General features: G+C 43.3%; 1 protein-coding gene across 1 annotated transcript in view; it reads left to right on the top strand.

The window, feature by feature from the left end:
* Window positions 1-8,692: 8,692 nt before the first annotated feature.
* Window positions 8,693-27,627, top strand: part of LOC127920714 (alpha-ketoglutarate-dependent dioxygenase FTO-like) — a 151,945-nt gene continuing 133,010 nt past the window's right edge. Inside the window, exons 1-4 of the mRNA XM_052504752.1 lie at window positions 8,693-8,764; window positions 10,128-10,259; window positions 10,436-10,579; window positions 15,633-15,752. Coding sequence (XP_052360712.1) covers window positions 8,693-8,764; window positions 10,128-10,259; window positions 10,436-10,579; window positions 15,633-15,752 — 468 coding nt within the window. The remainder of the gene's footprint in view (window positions 8,765-10,127; window positions 10,260-10,435; window positions 10,580-15,632; window positions 15,753-27,627) is intronic.

Here is a 27,627-nt window from a genome sequence, read left to right as displayed (position 1 = left end):
ATCAGACAGTGTTTGTTGATATGAGACCTCCATCATGAGGGAATGAGATCTGACAGTGTTTGTTGATATGAGACCTCCATCATGAGGGAATGAATGAGATCAGACAGTGTTTGTTGATATGAGACCTCCATCATGAGGAATGAGATCAGACAGTGTTTGTTGATATGAGACCTCCATCATAAGGGAATGAGATCTGATAGTGTTTGTTGATATGAGACCTCCATCATGAGGGAATGAGATCAGACAGTGTTTGTTGATATGAGACCTCCATCATAAGGGAATGAGATCTGATAGTGTTTGTTGATATGAGACCTCCATCATGAGGGAATGAATGAGATCTGACAGTGTTTGTTGATATGAGACCTCCATCATGAGGAATGGACAGTGTTTGTTGAATGAGATCCATCATAAGAATGAATCTGAGTGTTTGTTGATATGAGACCTCCATCATGAGGGAATGAATGAGATCAGACAGTGTTTGTTGATATGAGACCTCCATCATGAGGAATGAGATCAGACAGTGTTTGTTGATATGAGACCTCCATCATGAGGGAATGAGATCTGACAGTGTTTGTTGATATGAGACCTCCATCATGAGGAATGAGAGATCTGACAGTGTTTCATGAGTTGATATGAGAGACCTCCATCATGAGGAATGAGATCATCATGAGGAATGAGATCAGTGTTTGTTGATATGAGACCTCCATCATGTGAGATCAGACAGTGTTTGTTGATATGAGACCTCCATCATGAGGAATGAGATCAGACAGTGTTTGAGACCTCCATCATGAGGGAATATGAGACCTCCATCATGAGGGAATGAGATCAGATAGTGTTTGTTGATATGAGACCTCCATCATGAGGGAATGAATGAGATCTGATAGTGTTTGTTGATATGAGACCTCCATCATGAGGGAATGAGATCTGATAGTGTTTGTTGATATGAGACCTCCATCATGAGGGAATGAGATCAGACAGTGTTTGTTGATATGAGACCTCCATCATAAGGGAATGAGATCTGATAGTGTTTGTTGATATGAGACCTCCATCATGAGGGAATGAATGAGATCAGACAGTGTTTGTTGATATGAGACCTCCATCATGAGGAATGAGATCTGACAGTGTTTGTTGATATGAGACCTCCATCATGAGGGAATGAGATCAGACAGTGTTTGTTGATATGAGACCTCCATCATGAGGAATGAGATCTGAGATCCATCATGAGACAGTGTTTGTTGATATATGAGACCTCCATCATGAGGTAATGAGATCTGATAGTGTTTGTTGATATGAGACCTCCATCATGAGGAATGAGATCAGACAGTGTTTGTTGATATGAGACCTCCATCATGAGGAATGAGATCTGACAGTGTTTGTTGATATGAGACCTCCATCATGAGGAATGAGATCTGACAGTGTTTGTTGATATGAGACCTCCATCATGAGGGAATGAGATCTGACAGTGTTTGTTGATATGAGACCTCCATCATGAGGAATGAGATCAGACAGTGTTTGTTGATATGAGACCTCCATCATGAGGAATGAGATCTGACAGTGTTTGTTGATATGAGACCTCCATCATGAGGAATGAGATCAGACAGTGTTTGTTGATATGAGACCTCCATCATGAGGAATGAGATCAGACAGTGTTTGTTGATATGAGACCTCCATCATGAGGAATGAGATCAGACAGTGTTTGTTGATATGAGACCTCCATCATGATGAATGAGATCAGACAGTGTTTGTTGATATGAGACCTCCATCATGAGGAATTAGATCAGACAGTGTTTGTTGATATGAGACCTTCATCATAAGGGAATGAGATCTGATAGTGTTTGTTGATATGAGACCTCCATCATGAGGGAATGAGATCAGACAGTGTTTGTTGATATGAGACCTCCATCATGAGGGAATGAATGAGATCTGATAGTGTTTGTTGATATGAGACCTCCATCATGAGGAATGAGATCAGACAGTGTTTGTTGATATGAGACCTCCATCATCATGAGGGAATGAGATCAGACAGTGTTTGTTGATATGAGACCTCCATCATGAGGGAATGAGATCAGACAGTGTTTGTTGATATGAGACCTCCATCATGAGGAATGAGATCAGACAGTGTTTGTTGATATGAGACCTCCATCATGAGGGAATGAGATCTGACAGTGTTTGTTGATATGAGACCTCCATCATGAGGGAATGAGATCAGACAGATATGAGACCTCCATCATGATATGATACCTCCATCATGAGGAATGAGATCAGACAGTGTTTGTTGATATGAGACCTCCATCATGAGGGAATGAGATCTGACAGTGTTTGTTGATATGAGACCTCCATCATGAGGAATGAGATCAGACAGTGTTTGTTGATATGAGACCTCCATCATGAGGGAATGAGATCAGACAGTGTTTGTTGATATGAGACCTCCATCATGAGGGAATGAGATCTGACAGTGTTTGTTGATATGAGACCTCCATCATGAGGAATGAGATCAGACAGTGTTTGTTGATATGAGACCTCCATCATGAGGGAATGAGATCTGACAGTGTTTGTTGATATGAGACCTCCATCATGAGGGAATGAGATCAGACAGTGTTTGTTGATATGAGACCTCCATCATGAGGAATGAGATCAGACAGTGTTTGTTGATATGAGACCTCCATCATAAGGGAATGAGATCTGATAGTGTTTGTTGATATGAGACCTCCATCATGAGGGAATGAGATCAGACAGTGTTTGTTGATATGAGACCTCCATCATGAGGGAATGAATGAGATCTGATAGTGTTTGTTGATATGAGACCTCCATCATGAGGGAATGAATGAGATCAGACAGTGTTTGTTGATATGAGACCTCCATCATGAGGAATGAGATCAGACAGTGTTTGTTGATATGAGACCTCCATCATGAGGAATGAGATCTGACAGTGTTTGTTGATATGAGACCTCCATCATGAGGAATGAGATCTGACAGTGTTTGTTGATATGAGACCTCCATCATGAGGAATGAGATCTGACAGTGTTTGTTGATATGAGACCTCCATCATGAGGGAATGAGATCTGACAGTGTTTGTTGATATGAGACCTCCATCATGAGGAATGAGATCTGATAGTGTTTGTTGATATGAGACCTCCATCATGAGGAATGAGATCTGACAGTGTTTGTTGATATGAGACCTCCATCATGAGGAATGAGATCTGACAGTGTTTGTTGATATGAGACCTCCATCATGAGGGAATGAGATCTGACAGTGTTTGTTGATATGAGACCTCCATCATGAGGGAATGAATGAGATCTGACAGTGTTTGTTGATATGAGACCTCCATCATGAGGGAATGAGATCTGATAGTGTTTGTTGATATGAGACCTCCATCATGAGGAATGAGATCTGACAGTGTTTGTTGATATGAGACCTCCATCATGAGGAATGAGATCTGATAGTGTTTGTTGATATGAGACCTCCATCATGAGGGAATGAGATCTGACAGTGTTTGTTGATATGAGACCTCCATCATGAGGGAATGAATGAGATCTGACAGTGTTTGTTGATATGAGACCTCCATCATGAGGAATGAGATCAGACAGTGTTTGTTGATATGAGACCTCCATCATGAGGGAATGAATGAAATCTGACAGTGTTTGTTGATATGAGACCTCCATCATGAGGAATGAGATCAGACAGTGTTTGTTGATATGAGACCTCCATCATGAGGGAATGAATGAAATCTGACAGTGTTTGTTGATATGAGACCTCCATCATGAGGAATGAGATCAGACAGTGTTTGTTGATATGAGACCTCCATCATGAGGAATTAGATCTGATAGTGTTTGTTGATATGAGACCTCCATCATGAGGGAATGAGATCTGACAGTGTTTGTTGATATGAGACCTCCATCATGAGGAATGAGATCAGACAGTGTTTGTTGATATGAGACCTCCATCATGAGGAATGAGATCTGACAGTGTTTGTTGATATGAGACCTCCATCATGAGGAATGAGATCAGACAGTGTTTGTTGATATGAGACCTCCATCATGAGGGAATGAGATCTGACAGTGTTTGTTGATATGAGACCTCCATCATGAGGGAATGAGATCAGACAGTGTTTGTTGATATGAGACCTCCATCATGAGGGAATGAGATCTGACAGTGTTTGTTGATATGAGACCTCCATCATGAGGAATGAGATCAGACAGTGTTTGTTGATATGAGACCTCCATCATGAGGAATGAGATCTGACAGTGTTTGTTGATATGAGACCTCCATCATGAGGAATGAGATCAGACAGTGTTTGTTGATATGAGACCTCCATCATAAGGGAATGAGATCTGATAGTGTTTGTTGATATGAGACCTCCATCATGAGGGAATGAGATCAGACAGTGTTTGTTGATATGAGACCTCCATCATGAGGGAATGAGATCTGATAGTGTTTGTTGATATGAGACCTCCATCATGAGGGAATGAATGAGATCAGACAGTGTTTGTTGATATGAGACCTCCATCATGAGGAATGAGATCTGACAGTGTTTGTTGATATGAGACCTCCATCATGAGGGAATGAATGAGATCTGACAGTGTTTGTTGATATGAGACCTCCATCATGAGGGAATGAGATCTGACAGTGTTTGTTGATATGAGACCTCCATCATGAGGTAATGAGATCTGATAGTGTTTGTTGATATGAGACCTCCATCATGAGGAATGAGATCAGACAGTGTTTGTTGATATGAGACCTCCATCATGAGGAATGAGATCTGACAGTGTTTGTTGATATGAGACCTCCATCATGAGGAATGAGATCTGATAGTGTTTGTTGATATGAGACCTCCATCATGAGGAATGAGATCTGACAGTGTTTGTTGATATGAGACCTCCATCATGAGGAATGAGATCTGACAGTGTTTGTTGATATGAGACCTCCATCATGAGGAATGAGATCTGACAGTGTTTGTTGATATGAGACCTCCATCATGAGGAATGAGATCTGACAGTGTTTGTTGATATGAGACCTCCATCATGAGGGAATGAGATCAGACAGTGTTTGTTGATATGAGACCTCCATCATGAGGAATGAGATCAGACAGTGTTTGTTGATATGAGACCTCCATCATGAGGGAATGAAATCTGACAGTGTTTGTTGATATGAGACCTCCATCATGAGGAATGAGATCAGACAGTGTTTGTTGATATGAGACCTCCATCATGAGGGAATGAATGAAATCTGACAGTGTTTGTTGATATGAGACCTCCATCATGAGGGAATGAGATCAGACAGTGTTTGTTGATATGAGACCTCCATCATGAGGAATGAGATCAGACAGTGTTTGTTGATATGAGACCTCCATCATGAGGGAATGAATGAAATCTGACAGTGTTTGTTGATATGAGACCTCCATCATGAGGAATGAGATCAGACAGTGTTTGTTGATATGAGACCTCCATCATGAGGAATGAGATCTGACAGTGTTTGTTGATATGAGACCTCCATCATGAGGGAATGAGATCTGACAGTGTTTGTTGATATGAGACCTCCATCATGAGGAATGAGATCAGACAGTGTTTGTTGATATGAGACCTCCATCATAAGGGAATGAGATCTGATAGTGTTTGTTGATATGAGACCTCCATCATGAGGGAATGAGATCTGACAGTGTTTGTTGATATGAGACCTCCATCATGAGGAATGAGATCAGACAGTGTTTGTTGATATGAGACCTCCATCATGAGGAATGAGATCTGACAGTGTTTGTTGATATGAGACCTCCATCATGAGGGAATGAGATCTGACAGTGTTTGTTGATATGAGACCTCCATCATGAGGAATGAGATCAGACAGTGTTTGTTGATATGAGACCTCCTGGCCATCATGAGTGTGAACAGACAGACAGAATGAGATCTGACAGTGTTTGTTGATATGAGACCTCCATCATGAGGGAATGAATGAGATCTGACAGTGTTTGTTGATATGAGACCTCCATCATGAGGAATGAGATCTGACAGTGTTTGTTGATATGAGACCTCCATCATGAGGAATGAGATCAGACAGTGTTTGTTGATATGAGACCTCCATCATAAGGGAATGAGATCTGATAGTGTTTGTTGATATGAGACCTCCATCATGAGGGAATGAATGAGATCAGACAGTGTTTGTTGATATGAGACCTCCATCATGAGGGAATGAGATCTGACAGTGTTTATTGATATGAGACCTCCATCATGAGGAATGAGATCAGACAGTGTTTGTTGATATGAGACCTCCATCATGAGGAATGAGATCTGACAGTGTTTGTTGATATGAGACATCCATCATGAGGAATGAGATCAGACAGTGTTTGTTGATATGAGACCTCCATCATCAAGGGAATGAGATCTGACAGTGTTTGTTGATATGAGACCTCCATCATGAGGAATGAGATCAGACAGTGTTTGTTGATATGAGACCTCCATCATAAGGGAATGAGATCTGATAGTGTTTGTTGATATGAGACCTCCATCATGAGGGAATGAATGAGATCAGACAGTGTTTGTTGATATGAGACCTCCATCGTGAGGAATGAGATCTGACAGTGTTTGTTGATATGAGACCTCCATCATGAGGGAATGAATGAGATCTGACAGTGTTTGTTGATATGAGACCTCCATCATGAGGGAATGAGATCTGACAGTGTTTGTTGATATGAGACCTCCATCATGAGGGAATGAGATCTGATAGTGTTTGTTGATATGAGACCTCCATCATGAGGAATGAGATCAGACAGTGTTTGTTGATATGAGACCTCCATCATGAGGAATGAGATCTGACAGTGTTTGTTGATATGAGACCTCCATCATGAGGGAATGAGATCTGACAGTGTTTGTTGATATGAGACCTCCATCATGAGGAATGAGATCTGACAGTGTTTGTTGATATGATACCTCCATCATGAGGAATGAGATCTGATAGTGTTTGTTGATATGAGACCTCCATCATGAGGGAATGAGATCTGACAGTGTTTGTTGATATGAGACCTCCATCATGAGGGAATGAGATCTGACAGTGTTTGTTGATATGAGACCTCCATCATGAGGGAATGAGATCAGACAGTGTTTGTTGATATGAGACCTCCATCATGAGGAATGAGATCAGACAGTGTTTGTTGATATGAGACCTCCATCATGAGGAATGAATGAAATCTGACAGTGTTTGTTGATATGAGACCTCCATCATGAGGAATGAGATCAGACAGTGTTTGTTGATATGAGACCTCCATCATGAGGAATGAATGAAATCTGACAGTGTTTGTTGATATGAGACCTCCATCATGAGGGAATGAGATCAGACAGTGTTTGTTGATATGAGACCTCCATCATGAGGAATGAGATCAGACAGTGTTTGTTGATATGAGACCTCCATCATGAGGGAATGAATGAAATCTGACAGTGTTTGTTGATATGAGACCTCCATCATGAGGAATGAGATCAGACAGTGTTTGTTGATATGAGACCTCCATCATGAGGAATTAGATTAGACAGTGTTTGTTGATATGAGACCTCCATCATGAGGGAATGAGATCTGACAGTGTTTGTTGATATGAGACCTCCATCATGAGGAATGAGATCAGACAGTGTTTGTTGATATGAGACCTCCATCATAAGGGAATGAGATCTGATAGTGTTTGTTGATATGAGACCTCCATCATGAGGGAATGAGATCTGACAGTGTTTATTGATATGAGACCTCCATCATGAGGAATGAGATCAGACAGTGTTTGTTGATATGAGACCTCCATCATGAGGAATTAGATTAGACAGTGTTTGTTGATATGAGACCTCCATCATGAGGGAATGAGATCTGACAGTGTTTGTTGATATGAGACCTCCATCATGAGGAATGAGATCAGACAGTGTTTGTTGATATTTTTTTTTAAATTTTATTTCACCTTTATTTAACCAGGTAGGCTAGTTGAGAACAAGTTCTCATTTGCAACTGCGACCTGGCCAAGATAAAGCATAGCAGTGTGAACAGACAACACAGAATGAGATCTGACAGTGTTTGTTGATATGAGACCTCCATCATGAGGGAATGAATGAGATCTGACAGTGTTTGTTGATATGAGACCTCCATCATGAGGGAATGAGATCTGACAGTGTTTGTTGATATGAGACCTCCACCATGAGGGAATGAGATCTGACAGTGTTTGTTGATATGAGACCTCCATCATGAGGGAATGAGATCTGACAGTGTTTGTTGATATGAGACCTCCATCATGAGGAATGAGATCTGACAGTGTTTGTTGATATGAGACCTCCATCATGAGGGAATGAGATCTGACAGTGTGTTAATATGAGACCTCCATCATGAGGGAATGAGATCTGACAGTGTTTGTTGATATGAGACCTCCATCATGAGGAATGAGATCTGACAGTGTTTGTTGATATGAGACCTCCATCATGAGGAATGAATGAGATCTGACAGTGTTTGTTGATATGAGACCTCCATCATGAGGGAATGAATGAGATCTGATAGTGTTTGTTGATATGAGACCTCCATCATGAGGGAATGAATGAGATCTGACAGTGTTTGTTCAATGAAGTAGAATAATGCTCACATTTCACTGATCCTGCTGCTGGACAGAGATTGGTTGATAGAGGACCTGGCAGGCTGTTTCGTTGGTGTGGAGCAGCAAATGTGTTTTTATTGTGCAGAATGGTTTGCTACAGTGTATTGGAAGAATATGAGAAGTTGATAATCGCAGTGACTGGCTGGTGTGGGAGCACAGTGGGATGACTTAGTCACCATTTATGACGTTGTTTAGATGGCACACCATCTGTGGGCTATCACAGGGATCAAACGTTAACTTGCTACCAATCTCCTGTGTGTATCAGACACACATACGTTTTTTCTCTTCGAGATCATTCTGAACTGAATACACGTGTAACCACGTTAACTCTTAACCTATTGGTGATAGTTATTTCCTCTGTGTTATTCTGTATCATGTATTTCATGTACATTGGAATTGGTTGAGTGTCAGTTCTTTTGTGACTAATAAATTATATTAGTTGAATTGAGTTTCTCATTTTACAGGGTCATCTTTTGATTGATTATGTCTATAATGTAGTAGGTCTATTGAAAGTTGTTATTTACACTATACACATAGCATATGCTTGGGTACCACCTTGACATCTCTGATCTACTTGCCTCAACAAATGAATGCTAGAACATTGCTTGCCAGGATTCGCTATTTGTATCTAGTCTCTTAATAACTGTATAACACTGCAAGATAGACACATGTTCATTATAGTCATACTGAGTTGGTGATGCAATTGTTCACCATCTTGCTAGAAACTCCAGAGACGCACAGGGCCTGTTGCATTTATTCACAAAGTAATGGAGTCAAATTGATAAATGTAGTTTATTATTATTCAACATAGTTTCCACCTATGTAATGGTGTTCCCTAATGAATACACCCCATGCCCTAACCTGTCCTGAACCACTGACACCTTGAAACAGGTCACTTTTCAGTGAACAGTGGTGCACTTGAGAGGCTGTACTATTGCATTGTTAACAATCTAATGGCCAACACTTAACATGTTTGTGAAAATAAATAGATCATTAGCATAAATATTAGCATTTCTGATAAACAACAAAAACACGAGATACACCAGTTAATGAGAGGCGTTGCAACTTGTGGCTAAAGCTGGAACACACTTACCTAGAAATCCAGTGTATCACCTGTGGAGGTCGATGTGCTCAAAGGCACATCGATAGATTTTTCAGGTAGACTGATGATAACCAGACTCTGGCATCTGTGTTCTTATATAATAGAAGGCGTTGACGTTTGATAGGTTTAGCGATAGCATTGTTAGGTTAGCAAGACATGTTTGAAACGAGCCATCTGTTTGAGTGGGGAGAAAGGGTCTGACTAGGTGATAACTCAGGCACATCATAACAATGAGACTAAAGTTATTAAACAGACATTTCAATTATACTGTCGATCTTCATTCCACTTGTGGACAAGTGTAGTGTGGTGTCTCGTGTCCTAACAAAGGTTGAAACAGAATGAAAACATTTGGCATTTGTGTAGGCCTATATTCATAGTAAATTGTTGTGAACATCATTGCCTCTTAATATTTGGGATAGTTGACTGGTGTTGGTTGTGTGGTGACCGTGGTGTGTCCTCCTCTGTCCCCAGATGACCTGAACAGGACCCATCAGCACTGTGTTCTGGCTGGAGACTCAGCCCGCTTCAGCTCTACACACAGAGTGGCGGAGGTGAGAGGGGCCTGGGGTACACTGGGGGCTTGGAGACCCTGGACTGATTCTAATAATGATTGATTTATTTTATAGGATACCGTATATTCCATTACCTTCTAGAATTCCATGAGGCCCTCATGCTCCCAGAATACATGCATTATTTCCCAACCTTTTTTGACTGTCTGTCCTCACAGTGTTCCACCGGGACCCTGGAATACATCCAGTCTCGCTGCCGGGAGGCCCTGTCTAACCTGAGCACAGACCCAGAAACAGGGACCCACTGCCTGCTGTCTCTGCTGCCAGCTACCCTGCAAGGCTACGAGGAGATACACAACGAGGTGGGTGTGTGTGACTGTGTGTGACTAACTTTTGGGGTTCTACGATAGGCCTAACTTTGTCTCCTACCTACAGGCTTAGAAAAAAGGTGCTATCTAGAACCTAAAAGGGTTTTTCGGCTGTCCTCATAGGAGAACCCTTTGAAGATCCCTTTTGAGTTCTATTTACACAGAGGGTTCTACATGGAACCCAAAATAGTTATACCTTGAACCAAAAAGGGTTATCCTATGGAGACAGCCGAAGAACCCTTTTGGAACCCTCATTCAAGGAAAGGGTAGTTGTGTATAATCGTTCCCTTTCTACTTTCGGTCACATAACCAGGGTTAAGGTCCTTCCATAGGAAAATAAAGAGGTTGTCAACATTTAAGTTGACATCATTCATAGCTACCGTGGGTATTTATGCTATAGGAGAAATATTTCATAAGTCCAGGTTGCTCTTGTTTGTCTAAGGATCGAGATCATGGCCTCTTTCACACAGAACAATCGGTGAATCTGGCTCCGGGGCCCTGAGACCCTATGGGGGCCGTTCACGCTTTACTGGGGCAGCTTGCTCAATACAGCCTTCTGCAGCCCAGCCTGCCCCTGACTGCCAGGGGCTAATGGTTAAAATAGCACTTCACCTCTCCCCCTCTGTATGTGTTATCCTCACTACTCCCAGGTAACCACAGCAGCGGGCCGAGTCAGGAACCACACGGGACGCCATGACAGATGAGCTTGGCGTGAGGTTGTTTAAAGGTTGTAGCCAGTATTAATTATTCAGACAATATGAGAGAGCGAGAGAGATATAGAGAGGGGTATAGAAAGAGATAGAGGGAGAGGCCTAGCCAACACCTGGTCTCCATCGCAGAGAGAGAGAACACCTGCTCACAGGCACCACAGGATTACCCAGTGTAGGCCTGGCTGGGGGGCGCACACCGTTTATTTAGGAAAACAGGAGGCTATTTATAAAAGGCTGGGAGAGGAGGGGATGGAGCTCTCTCTCAGGGGCCTGGCCCTGCTCTACTCTACCTGGCGTCCCCAGGATCACGATGATGGATTGGGCCATTTGTTCTGAGTTGCCCATGAGGGCAGAACACCCACTTAAATGATGTGTTGTTGGCAGAGTTATTTACTATGACGGCTAGTTTTGGCGGTTAGCGGGCGCATATTGCATGGGTCGTGTTTCACATGGACGACCGTAGAGAGAACAAGCAGAGACTCGTCAGACAGGCTGACCTGACCAACACCTTATGGGCATTTCCTTAAAAAGTGATAAACAGGAGATCGGCCGGCCGGCCGGCTGCCTGGCTGATGCTGAAGTACTGTGTGTTGTGTATGCTTTGAGGGGGTTTGACAGTCGTTTGGGTAGGGATAGAGGGGGGGAAGGGGGGTGTTTAGGGTTGTGATGGTTATGAAGCTGAACATCGGCCATCTGAGGAACGTGTGTTCAGGGAGAGGGGGAGAATGTTAGTAGCCAGAGGAGGGACTGGAAGCAGGGGTTGATGGGTAGAGGACAGGAGAACAGCACCTGGCATAGCAGAGAGAGAGAGACCGGTTTCTAGCTGGTTCTAGGCCCTCCTGGCCTCTCTACTCTAATCTTCCTGTCTGTGTGTTGGAACGGTGGCACGAACAGGGGGCTAGCATCACGTCACATCCCATCGCCACACGGCCCTGTTTGTGTGTGTGTGTGTTTGGCTTTGAAATGCTAATTCCAGACACAAACGTCTTGTCTCATTTAAAGCCATCGTGTCACTTCCCAGGTGGATGTGTGACAGTGTGCCCTCTGGGACCCCCTAATGAAGCCTGTCCCTGCTCAGTAAATATTGTAGGGTGTGACACACTAAGTAAGTCCCACATGTCTGGTTCTGCTAGAGACGGGGGAAGGTAAAGTGTAATCAGCCAGGTAGTTCCTCTGACCTTCCTCTGTCCTGTACAGTATGTTTTCCAGGCCTCTCTCCCTAGTGAGTAACGGTGTTTGTCAAGTAGCTAAAAGGCCACACCACTCTTCCTTGTGGAGTCAGAGAGTTTGTGACTGACCTGTAGGGAACAGTCTTTTCTTGTCCTATTTTCAGTTGAGAAAGAATGTAATTGAAATGTGTAATTTGGAGCATATTATTGTCTGTAGGCCTATAGGTGAGCAAGGACAGGATGTGTGAGTGTGTCTGTGAGTACAGTTTGTATCTCCTCAAGGTGTGTGTGTGTGTGTGTGTGTGTGTGTGTGTGTGTGTGTGTGTGTGTGTGTGTGTGTGTGTGTGTGTGTGTGTGTGTGTGTGTGTGTGTGTGTGTGTGTGTGTGTGTGTGTGTGTGTGTGTGTCCACGGTAGCCAAGGTGTGATGAGTGTGAAGTGTGGACCTCTGGAGACAGGCAACAGGGCTCAGTGCTCCTGGTTGATGTGATGTGGGGGCAGTTCCAGGAAAGTAAACAGAAAAAGGCAGGTTGATATCGATCCGTCTCTCATCAGCTCCTACCTCGGGGGCCGCACGGCATGGAACAGACGGAAATTGATTGGTCAAGTCTGCTGGGGGACCACCGAGAGGTGTGGAAAAACCCTGCTTCATTAAATACTGAAAGGGACTACTTGGCTTTGACTCCTGGGTCGCCATGGTGAGTGGGAGGCTGAGCGGAGTGCTAATGTGCAGTTAGCACGTCCGTCACCTGGAGAGATGACAGGAGACACCACAGGGGAGGGGCCCCTCTCAGTCTCCCTGCTCCCAGAGCGGGCTAGGCAGAGGAGAAAATCTAGCCTAACGTTGGCGATGACTCTCTCCATCTCTCTCTCCATCTCTCTCTTTCCATCTCTACCTGGGCAGGTGGCATTTAGTCAGTGTTTCCCTCTCAGTAACTCACAGCCGGGCGGCTCAGGCTCCAAATGCCAGGCGTCCCACAGATGCCGCAGTCGCCTGGCTTTGAGGCTGCCATCGCCATGCTCCGCGGGGGCTAGGAGTCCATGTCGGCTCAAAGCGGAGCCACAGGCTGTGTTCCCTCAGTAAAGGACAGACGGACAATCAGAGAGAGAAGGGGAGCGGTGGGTGGAGGTAGAGAAAGGACAGTCTATGTTTGTCCCCTCTCTCTTGCTTTGTTGTGTGTGTGAGCTGTACTGTTCAAGGGGGGGGGAGTGGAGGGTTGAAGAGCCATAAAGCCTGACATTTGTTTGAAGGGTCTGTTGTATGGAGTGGTTGAGAAGGTGCTGAACCGTGCTATGGCCCATGTACCCCCCCATAATTGACCCAGCTCCTGCATGTCAAACCGCTGTGATCAGCCCCCTTTGGATCCAAAATGGCGGACAGTTTCTCTGTATCCTGTGCCACTGCATAGCCTAGAAGGCCAGCCACTGAACAAAGGGTGAAGTGGAAATGTCTTTTGTATTCTTGTCATCTTCTTCCTCTGTATTGTGCTTATGTGTTATAGAGCTAAAGTAACCCTGTACCATACATACTAATGCCCCCTACAAGAACAATACACAGACTAGTAGTTGGAGATGAACAGGAGGTCTTGTAGTCACTTTCACATTTGATATGCAACTCTTTTGTACTCCTCACCTTGTGTTCTACAGTTGTCTATGTCAAATGAAATGGTGTATGTATTGTTGGGAGGATGATACTGGAACAGTGCTTTGTAGGATGTTTTCGGGGAGGGCAACTCAGAGCGCCTTGCATTTGCATCACCGGCATTTGGGGCAATCTCTGACACACACACTTTCTCTGACAAACACACACACGCACATACAAATCCATACACCTGGCTACGTGACGTGTCCTTGTGAGGATTAAATCAGCACTTCAAAAGAGCTGAAAACATAAACACTCCCAGTGGAGCCTCTCTGCAGAGTAAACTGTCATTCCCCTGCGGAGGAGGGGAGGAGGAAAGAGGAGTGAGGAGAGGGTGGAGCAATGTGGCGTATTGGCGTCTAGGGTCGGGTTGGTTTGGGAAATGGGGGTTGAGGGGTGTATTGTGAGAGGGGTGTGTTGTCTATTCTCATAGGGATGACCATCTGTGTAAACAGACATTCTAGGAAGTCTAGACTCCAGTACACTTCATTCTCTGTACATATCTGACTAGGGGAAATCCCCAACAGACAGATTTAACCTTTTGTTATCTCCTGTCTCACTCGTGCTCTAAAGCACAGTAGAGGCCTTGGCATTGATAGACAGATATACTTCCATGTCTTTGTACCTCCATGTCTTTGCACCTCCATGTCTTTGTACCTCCATGTCTTTGCACCTCCATGTCTTTGTACCTCCATGTCTTTGTACCACCATGTCTTTGTACCTCCGTGTCTTTGTACCTCCATGTCTTTGTACCTCCGTGTCTTTGCACCTCCGTGTCTTTGTACCTCCGTGTCTTTGTACCTCCGTGTCTTTGTACCTCCATGTCTTTGTACCTCCATGTCTTTGTACCACCATGTCTTTGTACCACCATGTCTTTGTACCTCCATGTCTTTGTACCTCCATGTCTTTGTACCTCCATGTCTTTGTACCTCCATGTCTTTGTACCTCCATGTCTTTGTACCTCCATGTCTTTGCACCTCCATGTCTTTGTACCACCATGTCTTTGTACCTCCATGTCTTTGTACCACCATGTCTTTGTACCTCCATGTCTTTGTACCTCCATGTCTTTGTACCTCCATGTCTTTGCATCTCCATGTCTTTGTACCTCCATGTCTTTGTACCTCCATGTCTTTGTACCACCATGTCTTTGCACCTCCATGTCTTTGTACCTCCATGTCTTTGTACCACCATGTCTTTGTACCTCCATGTCTTTGTACCTCCATGTCTTTGCACCTCCATGTCTTTGTACCTCCATGTCTTTGTACCTCCATGTCTTTGTACCACCATGTCTTTGCACCTCCATGTCTTTGTACCTCCATGTCTTTGTACCTCCATGTCTTTGTACCTCCATGTCTTTGTACCTCCATGACTTTGTACCTCCATGTCTTTGCAAGTTTGCGCTTTCCAATATTTCCATCTGGACTTCATACAGCTTGACTGATCTACCACTGCCTGTCTAGGATCTGAACTATTCCTATAATCCTATATGGTTCCTGTACCTGACTGTAGTGTGTTGTGTTGTGTGCAGGTGGAGTTTGAGTGGCTGAGGCAGTACTGGTTCCAGGGCCAGCGTTACACCCGGTTCTGCAGCTGGTGGGCCAGACCCATGGAGCAGCTGGAGAATGACTGGAGAGAGATGGAGCTCATGGTAAGAATGCACAGAGACCCACTGGGACCCAGTAATAACACATACTAGTGTGTAGTAGTAAGGTTGACTGTCTACGATTTAAGAGCCGTACAAAGTCTAATCACAAAGAGCTTTACTGTAACACTTCAGTTCATTCACACACTTCTGCAGTCAGTGATTATTAGTGACACAGATTCCTGTTCCAACCTGATCAGCATTCTCACAGTGGACAGCCTCCATCAGGATCTGATGCTGATTGGCTGTATACATCTGTGTAACCTCAAATATGCCTGTGCTTGAGTTCATTGCACAAACTAGACCGATAATAATCAGAGAGTGCAGGTGTGATTGTGAAGTGTCTTTGTGTCACACCCCGGGTGTGATTTTAAGAATGTCTGGTTCAACATGGTCTTACTCAGCTCTTCACCAAATCACAAGGGACTAGTAATTGTTCTGACACATCTTTCCATTTTCTCAGTCATTTCATTCTCATAAATGAGAGAGGATGGGTTGTTCACATTGAAGTCTACTTAGTCACATCTGTTTACCGTGTGTGTGTGTGTGTGTGTGTGTGTGTGTGTGTGTGTGTGTGTGTGTGTGTGTGTGTGTGTGTGTGTGTGTGGTGTGTGGTGTGTGGTGTGTGTGTGTGTGAGTGCACGCGCGTGTGTGTGTGGGTTAGGCCAATTACAGCTCTGCTGTTGTATCAAAGTGTGTGTTGTAACTCTGCAGAGGGGAGCAGTAGGGGGCACTCTTGTATCACTGAAACAGACAAGACCAGAGCTGTGCTCCCTCTCTCTCCTTCCCTCCCTCCCTCCCTCCCCCTCCCTCCCTCCCTCCCTCCCTCCCTCCCTCCCTCCCTCCCTCCCTCCATCTCTCTCTCTCTGTACTCTCTGTCTTTGTCAGTGTGGAGCGCTGAGCAGTAATGACATCTAATGCTCAGGCAGGGATAAAGAGAGGAGCCTGGAGAATCACGGTGCTGCTCTGCACTGAGACACAGGGAGGCAGGCAGGCAGGCAGGCAGGCTGGCAGGCTGGCAGTCAGGCTGGCAGTCAGGCTGGCAGGCAGGCAGGCAGGCAGGCAGGCTCACTCTCATCCAGGAGGGGGAGATGGGTCTAAACTAGAGATGAAGTGTGTGATTTGGACCTGTACTTAGAGAGGAGCAGGAGTGAGATGTGAAGACTTGATCTGTCTCTCTCTCTCTCTCTCTCTCTCTCTCTCTCTCTCTCTCTCTCTCTGATGATAAACCAGCCATCTCTCTCTCTCTCTCTTAATTCAAATTTCTTTATTGGCATGACGTAACAATGTACATATTGCCAAAGCTTAGTTTGGATATTTACAATACTAAGATAATAAGAATCAAAATTGTCAACGGGACAACAGTAACAACAATAACCAAGTGTCAAAATAACTAGACATTAAACAATAACAATAGAGGACATGTGCAGGTTGATTGGTCTGTCAGACACTGTCCCTCAACTTCTGGCAGGCAGCAATGTAGTGCGCTGCCAACCAACAGCTCTCTGTGTCCTCCCCCAACAGGACAGGTAGCCTATTCTCATCAGAGAGGTCTTTGAAACCTTGAATAGGGGTTTCAAATATGGGAAAATGACACTCTAATTGTTGTATATTTTCTACATTTTGTCAGGAAATGCAGCTCTGTCTCAGGTTCTGCTGTGGTGCAGTGGTTGCACAGCCTTTCCTCTATAGGGAGCCAGGTTTTCCTGTGTCTACCCTTCTCAATGGCAAGGCTGTGCTCATTGAGACTGTACTTTGTACTGTAGTTTTGTTTTGATTGTGTTGTAATTTGGTTTATCCTGATTGATTGGATGTTCTGGTCCTGATGCTTCAGTGTGTTAGTAGAACAGGTTTATGAACTCAGCCCCAGGACCAGCTGGATGAGGGGACTATTTTCTTTGCTCAGCTCTTGGCATTGCAGTGCTTGGTAATGATATGAGAGGGGGTCACTCTATTTTAGATGTTTCCATCCTCTTTTTGTAGTTTTTATTATTGGTGAATATTTCTAATTCTAATTTCTAATTCTGCCCTGTATGCATTGTTTGTAGTTTTCCTTTGGACGGGTAGGAGAATCTTACAGAACTCTGCATGCAGGGTTTCTATGGAGTGTTTGTCCCATTTGGTGAAATCTTGTTTTGCAAGTGGACCCCACACCTCGCTGGCATAATCTCTCTCTCCCTGTGATGGTGAACCAGCCACCTCTCTCTCTCTCTCTCTCTCTCTCTCTCTCTCTCTCTCTCTCTCTCTTTCTCTTTCTCTTTCTCTTTCTCTTTCTCTCTCTTTCTCTCTCTCTCTTTCTTTCTCTCTTTCTCTCTTTCTCTCTTTCTCTCTCTCTCTTCTGTGTCTCTCTTCTCTCTGTGTCTTTCTCTCATCTCTCTCTCTCTCTCTCTCTTTCTTTCTCTCTCTCTCTCTGTGTCTCTCTCTCTCTCTGATTCAGCCATCTCAATTCAATTCAAGGGCTTTATTGGCATGGGAAACATGTGTTAACATTGCCAAAGCAAGTGAGGTAGACAACATACAAAGTGAATATATAAAGTGAAAAACAACAAAAATGAACAGTAAACATTACACATACATCTCTCTTACTCACTCGTATGCACGCAGACACACACACAGACACACACGGTCAACCAGACCCCACTCATAATTTTAGTTTTCCCTGGCTCTGGTCAGACATGCAGACATGTGTCTGATGCATATTGCCTTGAGTAGCCTATAGCATCATTCAAGATAAATGTGACATTTTAGTCAACTTTAAAAAAAATCTCATTCCCTTTAGAGCAGTGTTTGTTCTCTATTTTGTATTTTATATTAGAGGCATGCTGTTAATTTATACTTTCCCATTTAGTTTCTGTAAACTCTATTTACTAGTTTTCTTCTTTATCATTTAGTATTTTACTGAAGGTGCATTGTGTTGTTTTCTAAATGAAACAACATGAAGTAGTTTATCAGTGAGGTATTTGTCTTTGACCCATTAAGTAAATCAAACCATGCTCGTTGTGTTTGTGGAAAATGAACAAATCAAATGGGCCACTATTGTTTGTGCTTTCATAAGCAATATTGTACCACATACTGATTAAATAGGCCTTTCTTAGTATTATAGAAATCAGTCATATATTCATTTTTATTTCCCTTTTTCGATTGCTTATGTTTGTTTATTACACTTTGATTTTATAACTTACTTACATTGTTTATATTTTCATATACTTATACATAAACTATTTTTATTAGCATTTTTATGCAAAACTATTTAAAATATCAGAATATCAGTGTGTCAGTGTTTTTTTGTGGTGACAAACACGTTTCGCTATTTACTATTTTAAAAATCCGCAGTGTCCTAAATGTATGACATTTTAATATTTATTCATGTTTTGGGATAATTTCATGATGTATGCTTAATCATGAAAATGTTAACCATATTAGACACATAAAAAAGTAGTGTGTGCTGTTTTAATTGACAACAAAAACAGTATAATATTGGAATGGATTTGCGTGTGTGTGGGTGTGTGTGTGTGTGTGTGTGTGTGTGTGTGTGTGTGTGTGTGTGAGTGGGGGGGGCTATGCCTGCGACATACATAGCCTTGCATTGTGTTCAGTATATTTCAGAAGCTGCTGTCTGTTTATAGATGCTAGTTTCCTCCCTAGGGCTCAGTCCCTGTTCTCCATCCTGTTGTCATGCAAATACTCACCCTGCCATCTGAATGACATTCTGATAAAACACATCCAGAGGTTTTCTCTCTCTTCCTTTTATCTCCAAACTGTTACCTCATGAATTGAAGTCGCTTCCTAATAGAAACAAGAAGAGGTAGATGGAAGTCAGTGGTAGAGAGAGGCTAAATAAAGAGTATTCAGATCAGCTGTGGGTGGTGGGTGTGGGAGGGTGGGTGGGTGTGGGAGGGTGGGTGGGTGCACCAGTGCTCCATGCATAGATAAAGGAATTGAAGTGCTTATCAGATATGAGAATAGGTACCTGTCTGAAGAAGGTCCAGGGTTCCACCTCTCTCAGAAGACGAGGGGTACAGGCTGCGCCCCGTGGTTAAAGGACAGGGGTATAAAGGCTCTGTTCCCCTGTGATCCAGATTAGGAATGGAGCGAGGGGCGGTGGAACCCTGTTATGGTTTGGATGGGCCCGGTCCGCAGCCCAGCCCCCCTAGGACCTACTATCATGGATCTCATACAATCCTGACATTTACTTAAACCAGCAACAATGAATAGCTTCCACCTGGCTGACAAAAGGAGAGAGACAATCTGGCTTTATGCAAAATATTTTAAATACTGGTGTGGCATTTATTATCTTTTATATCCTTTTCTTTGCTGTGTGGGAGAAGCAACAGAAAATGGCATATTTCCTTTTTTTCGTGTGTGTTTATGTGTGAGTGTTTATGTGTATGTGTTTATCTGTGTGTGTTTATGTATGTTTGTGTGTGTGTTTGTGTTTATGTATGTGTGTGTGTGATGATGCTAATGTATGCACTCTGTTTGACTTTAATTGATTTACCAGCTCTGCCTGCACACTACAGCTTCTCCCCTAATTTGTCACTTTCCCTGACTTCTGTGGCTGCTCATATCACAACTTCAAAAGCTGCCGGCATGCAAAGAGATTTCAGACGGTATTCTCTCTCTCTCTGTTCTTCTCCTTCTCTCCCTACCTCTCCCTCTCTCCCTCCCCTTCTCCCTCTCTCTCTGTTCCTCTTCCTCTCTCCCTCCCCTTCTCCCTCTCTCTCTGTTCCTCTCCCTCTCTCCCTCCCCTTCTCCCTCTCTCTCTGTTCCTCTCCCTCTCTCCCTACCTCTCTCTCTTTCTCTCGCTTTCCTTTTTCTCCTTCTCTCTATTCCTCATTTGACAGTTGAACGATCCTTGTAGATGAAAATCTTTCAGCGTGTATCAAGAAAATGTATCTACTTTCACAATAAATATAATACACACACTTGAATATATTTGTATACTTCAAGGTCTACAAAACAGGAAGGGGTACCCGGGCCGTGTCTTCTAGCGTCTCCCTGTAACCATTTTGTCAGTCTCTCTCTTCCTCTGGGTTTGGTCACACTCCCGTCATGTAGCCGTGGAGGAACGTGATGTGTAGGGACGCGGCCTGTGACCGTTTCATCATTTCTCTTCTCCTTTCCCTCGCTGCCTCCGTCTTTAATGTAGGTCCTCAGTAACAATCTGGGGCTGCTGAGGGGGAGCGACTCAGGGGGAGCACAGAGCAATCACTCACAGGCTGGCCAGGTCGCCATCGATAGCTGATTAGGTTATTGACCTAGCAAGGGGGAGGAGGGGATGGAGCTTCAGAGAGAGAACGACAGAGAGAAATAAAGAGAGAGGGGGGTCAATGTAAATGTTATTGCAGTGTGAGCTCATTTGATCAAAACTCTGGAAAGGTTAAGCGAATCCAATCTGGTTTTGTATGGCAGAGTGCAGACAGACACCGGCGGGAGAGGAGAAACCTCAGGACGCAGAATGGATTATTGTATTGGTGCTGGGCTGAACTAGTGCAGGAGGGCCTCCCTCCCTCCTATAGACAGACAGTTTACTCTGCCTCTAATGCGTTTAGACAGCAATTGGCCTTAATAACCTTTATTGACTTCAGCGGGTCAGAGCCAAGAATCTAATTATCAAAGTGTATTAATTTCATTGGGAGTTTAGAGTTGCACTGTTCATATAATTATTTTAAGGTCGTCAGGGCCAATTAATCCCTATCCACTTATTTGATGGGTTTGTAAAACATTATAGATGTTATGGTTCTGTAGTGTGCAGTTTCAGTGTTAATCATTTTTGGGGGAATGTTTTTTTTGGGGTTGTGCTAGTTGTTGTTGTGCCCGGTAGGTAAGAAAGAACAGGACATTTAGAGGCTTGAGGCTTAGATACAGTAGAATCATACTACTCTGTTTCACTCTCTAGTTTATTCAGTCTTAGCTACAGTAGAATCATACTACTCTGCTTCACTCTCTAGTTTATTCAGGCTTAGCTACAGTAGAATCACACTACTCTGTTTCACTTTCTAGTTTATTCAGGCTTAGCTACAGTAGAATCATACTACTCTGCTTCACTCTCTAGTTTATTCACGCTTAGCTACAGTAGAATCACACTACTCTGCTTCACTCTCTAGTTTATTCAGGCTTAGCTACAGTAGAATCACACTACTCTGTTTCACTTTCTAGTTTATTCAGGCTTAGCTACAGTAGAATCACACTACTCTGTTTCACTCTCTAGTTTATTCAGGCTTAGCTACAGTAGAATCACACTACTCTGCTTCACTCTCTAGTTTATTCAGGCTTAACTACAGTAGAATCACACTACTCTGTTTCACTCTCTAGTTTATTCAGGCTTAGCTACAGTAGAATCACACTACTCTGTTTCACTTTCTAGTTTATTCAGGCTTAGCTACAGTAGAATCATACTACTCTGCTTCACTCTCTAGTTTATTCACGCTTAGCTACAGTAGAATCACACTACTCTGCTTCACTCTCTAGTTTATTCAGGCTTAGCTACAGTAGAATCACACTACTCTGTTTCACTTTCTAGTTTATTCAGGCTTAGCTACAGTAGAATCACACTACTCTGTTTCACTCTCTAGTTTATTCAGGCTTAGCTACAGTAGAATCACACTACTCTGCTTCACTCTCTAGTTTATTCAGGCTTAACTACAGTAGAATCACACTACTCTGTTTCACTCTCTAGTTTATTCAGGCTTAGCTACAGTAGAATCACACTACTCTGTTTCACTCTCTAGTTTATTCAGGCTTAGCTACAGTAGAATCACACTACTCTGTTTCACTCTCTAGTTTATTGAGGCTTAGCTACAGTAGAATCACACTACTCTGTTTCACTCTCTAGTTTATTCAGGCTTAGCTACAGTAGAATCACACTACTCTGCTTCACTCTCTAGTTTATTCAGGCTTAGATACAGTAGAATCACACTACTCTGCTTCACTCTCTAGTTTATTCAGGCTTAGCTACAGTAGAATCACACTACTCTGCTTCACTCTCTAGTTTATTCAGGCTTAGCTACAGTAGAATCACACTACTCTGCTTCACTCTCTAGTTTATTCAGGCTTAGATACAGTAGAATCACACTACTCTGCTTCACTCTCTAGTTTATTCAGGCTTAGCTACAGTAGAATCACACTACTCTGTTTCACTCTCTAGTTTATTGAGGCTTAGCCACAGTAGAATTACACTACTCTGTTTCACTCTCTAGTTTATTCAGGCTTAGCTACAGTAGAATCACACTACTCTGCTTCACTCTCTAGTTTATTCAGGCTTAGCCACAGCAGAATTACACTACTCTGTTTCACTCTCTCGCTTGACATTCTAGGGCAACATTTTGCCTACCTGGTTAAATAAAGTTGAAATAAATCAAATGTTCTAACAGTTTCATATACAGGCCACACACATGCAAGCCAGATTAATGGTAAGTGTGAACTAAGTAGTACATTGTTTAAAGAGCATTTTTATTACTTTTATTATATTTTTATTATGAAACCATTCATTATCTTTTAAATCTCAGCAGTTTTTTAGTTTAGCGTTTTAGTAGAATCCACTGTAGCTGTCTGTTATCGATATTGAGTATGTTTGTAATTTTAAGGTGTGGTCCTTCTGTGGCTCAGTTTAGAGCATGGCGCTTGTTAGTGGGTTCGATTTTGTAGAATGTATGCACACATGACTGTAAGTCAGCTTTGGATAAAAGCGTCAGCTAAATGGCATATATTAAGGGTGTCTGTGATTATTTGCATGTGTTTGTGATTTTGTGTGTGTATAGAACAGTATATGAAATGTGGAGTAGTTTATGCTTCCGTGTGTGTGTGTGTGTGTGTGTGTGTGTGTGTGTGTGTGTGTGTGTGTGTGTGTGTGTGTGTGTGTGTGTGTGTGTGTGTGTGTGTGTGTGTGTGTGTGTGCGTGCGTGTGTGTGTGTGTGTGCACCAGGCTACCTGGATAGTAGTGTGTGTTGTCCTTATCACAGAACACAGAATAGTGTATAATCCTGGTGTTCATTCCAGCTCGGCCTTGTTTACCTCCAGCTCTATATTAACACACCTGCTGCAAACTATTTACAACCCTCCACACTGAAAAGAAATTACTCCAAGATTATTGTTATTATTCATTTAAAAAGGAAATATATGGCTGATAATACATTTGACATTACGGAGCAGGCTTGTGTTGAGGGGAAATATAAAATGAGAAGAAAAGTAAGAGAGAGAGGGGTAGAAAATGGAGCAGAAATCGCAGGCAAAAGGTATTTGCGATTCTCTTTGAAGTACTTATTCAACAGGGTAAGCTGAATTTTCGGCAGAGCCTGATAGTGTTCTGGGTAAATACTTAAACCCCTTTAGAGAATTTCATGCAGCACAGATACGGTGCGCTGCGGAGAGAGGCAGCAGTGTTTATGTTACCTGCAGCCACTGTACCTGAAGACATAGGTACTGACTGGAATCTCAGTAGGGGATTGGCTGTGTGACAGAATCTACAGTAAAACCACTGTGTGTGTGTGTGTGTGTGTGTGTGTGTGTGTGTGTGTGTGTGTGTGTGTGTGTGTGTGTGTGTGTGTGTGTGTGTGTGTGTGTGTGTGTGTGTGTGTGTGTGTGTGTGTGTGTGTGTGAGAGAGAGTGAATAGAAATTGATTTTTAACCCTTTCGCTGCACAGAAGGCCTCCGTCACAGGCCACCCAGCCTTGTGTGCACACGCCACACACTACACACGGCCTCCCAAGGTCTAAATCCAATTCAGCTGTTGACGTGACGTTGAAGGCACTCTCCTAGGCTCTCGGGATTTCCTCTGTATTATTAAAAAAAATAACAATGATTGACCACATCCTGCTATCTGTTTAATTTGCTATCATTATTAGTCATAGATGTAATAGTGTATGTGATTTTTCTTTCTGATAATTTAACAGTAAACATAATACAAGTCATTGTCTTCTGGAGAAAAGTGGGGTGATTTGGGGTGTTTTGGTTCACACAATGGGATCTGCCTTTACTGTATATGGAGCGTATGGGGCAGTCTGAGACATCATTACCCTACTTTTCATCTAAGATGAACTCCTGATATGGACACATCAAATAAGGAAGTGCTATTGTTTTGCTTCTTATTCCATAATGAAGAAAAAGCTCAGCAAACCCTCAAACCCTCAAGCTCATTTTCTTGCTTTTTATAATTTCATCCCAAACCATGTATAATTACCTATAGAATATTTCTCTCTTTCTTTGCGCGTTCATAAAAAACAAAGATATTTGTTATTGACACCAGTTTGGGTAATTCATTTTGTTTGTCTGATGGATTGTGATGTTGACGGTGTTTCTACTGTATTGGCAGACTTTGAAGTCACTTGTCTATTTTTCTTAGAAAACAAATGAGCACTTTACCGGGACTGATCTGTCTTCTCCTCTTAGCAGCTCCTCCAATCCCCTTCCTCCGTTATTTATTTATGTAGCAGGTTGTTTTTCCTCCTAACCGGGCCCTGATCAGCAAGATAAGTCTTCAGAGGGGGCCGATAACATCCATTAAAGTGGTAGAGAGGAATTACAGGGCAGAGCAGATGAATCACTGCTCAGCTTAATCACATTCACTGTGGCTGTGGACGGGAGGACGGGCGGGCTAGCTGCAGGGCCTCTCCCTGCCTGCTTCTGTCACAGAAACCCAGAGGGAGAGAGGGGAAAGGATATATAGAGTGAGAAAGAAAGAGATTGAAGGGAGAGAGACAGGAGAGAAAGAGAGAGAGCGAAAGAGTTAGAAAGAGAGAGAGACAGAGATAGAGAAAGACAGACAGTGAGAAAGTTAAGCAGAAACAGAGATGAAAGAAAGATGTCTCCATACTCTCATACCAAAGCACACCCTCTTTCTGCTGACAATAGACATTAACGTTAACCAACACTTGACATGCAATTATTGCATCACTTTGATCCAGGTGTAATTATTTATTCTCCAACTGATCTGATGCTCGTCTCTGTGTGGGATCGAGTCAATTAACACAGACACAGAGGGGCGGTTCTGTTTTTCTTTTGTGGGAATGAAAAGCAAACTGAGGAAGTACTGTTTCACTGTAGGCTCTGGGTCTAGACAGTGTAGCAGCAGACAGGAACATTCAGTCCCACCTTTTCCCCCAGACATAGAAGGGTGCTTGTTTTAATTTCTGCGAATAAAAAATGTATTATAAAATGTATTCATGTTTTCCTGTAGCAAACTTGCATGTTCATCCCCTGAGATAGATTCTTTCTGTGTCGCAGGCACAGTAGTAGCAGACAGGGAGCAAAGTTAAAAACTGAAGTACCCCACCTACCAATTCCCCCAGTCTCACCCCTCTGCGCATGTTGTGCAATTCCCCATTTTAATTCTCCAAAGTCGCCAGTGCAGCTATTGTGTTCAGGCTCTTAAGTGCGTTAAGCTGCGTTGAGAACAAAGAGCAGGAGAACGGGGGAATCCTGATGGGAAGAGGAGTGTAACATTTTCTGATTCGCTTGAAGAATCGCAAAGAAAGAGAGGAATTATGGAGAAGATGCAGCAGATTATTTGGGACGTTTCAGGTGGAGGGGGGTGGAGGAGACTTGCTGGGGAAAGTAGAGGAAGAGATAATGGGAGGATTTAAACGGCAGTCAGATGGATGAATGGCTGTGGGTAGAGAGAGGGAGATGGATGATGTGATGCAGGTTGGGTGATAGAGGAGGAGAAGTGAGAGGAGTAGTGGAGCTCAGTAACATGCTGGGAAGTTCCTTATTTTGTTTTTTAGTTTGTTTCTCTTTCAGGAGGTCCTGTATGAGGTGGACAAGCCAACTGAGATAAAACATCAAGTGTGTTTGTTGGTCAACATATACCTCCACACTTTACTCTCAAGATTATTATTATGCTATAAAAAAAACACAATAATACAGTACAGTATCCCCCCAAAATGTCTTAAACCAACTCCAACTCATTTTTGGGTCATACCATCTTGCTAAAGCTCACAGGGGCAATCAGATCTCTGCAGGTGGTGGGGGGTCTCCCCCCTCCAGATAGCTCACGCTAGTGGGCGGTGTTAAGTGGGTGAGATGTAGGACAGTGTAATTAACGGTAGTCCTTTAGAGGGGCCCGCCTCCCTCCGTGGGGAGCGCCAGATATAGCTCTCATTAATTCCTATTTATGTGTAATGAGAGGGTCATGTACGGTGTAATAAATGTCTGTTTTATTTGGGTAAGAGCTGCCTGGAGGGCTGCATCCTCTCTCTGCTGGCTAACTGCCTTATAAACACTGTTTACCCACTCAGCTCCCATCAGCCTGCCGGGCTCCCTGGGTGGGGAGCAGAAGCACACACAATAAAATGAGCAGGGGTGTGTGTGTAGTGGGATAAATTCACAAGTCTAAAAACAGATAGTATCCTTTCCATTTTCTAACTCATATTACTCATGAATGTAAATGGGGGTTGTCTTGTTCTAGACCACCCAGTACAGGAGACAGGGGTTCATACGGGTCAGTTAGCCTCATGTCTGTCAGAGCCTGGGGACCTTATAGAGGAGCTGTCTGTATTAGCCCTGACAGTACTCTACTACAGCCTTTACAATGGGACTGCACCCCTAGGGAACTCATACTAGTCCACTATGTATTCCTCTCTCTCTAACAGACTTAGCAGACCTGCCAGCTTCACTCCCAGGATAAAGACATGAGTGGGATCTGACAGGTCTTTCACACAGTAATGTAGCCTTACCTCAGGCCTTTCTGTTCATACAGTCACATATCTCTCTAGCCAGAGAAGTGATGAACCTCAGGCCTTTCTGTTCATACAGTCACATACCTCTCTAGCCAGAGCAGTGATGGACCTCAGGCCTTCCTGTTCATACAGTCACATACCTCTCTAGCCAGAGCAGTGATGGACCTCAGGCCTTTCTGTTCATACAGTCACATCATACATGTCAC

Source organism: Oncorhynchus keta, unplaced genomic scaffold (genome assembly GCF_023373465.1).
Source record: "Oncorhynchus keta strain PuntledgeMale-10-30-2019 unplaced genomic scaffold, Oket_V2 Un_contig_2035_pilon_pilon, whole genome shotgun sequence".
NCBI lineage: Eukaryota > Metazoa > Chordata > Actinopteri > Salmoniformes > Salmonidae > Oncorhynchus > Oncorhynchus keta.
Note: the sequence above shows the minus strand (reverse complement) of the source record. Positions and strands in the feature narration are given on the sequence as shown.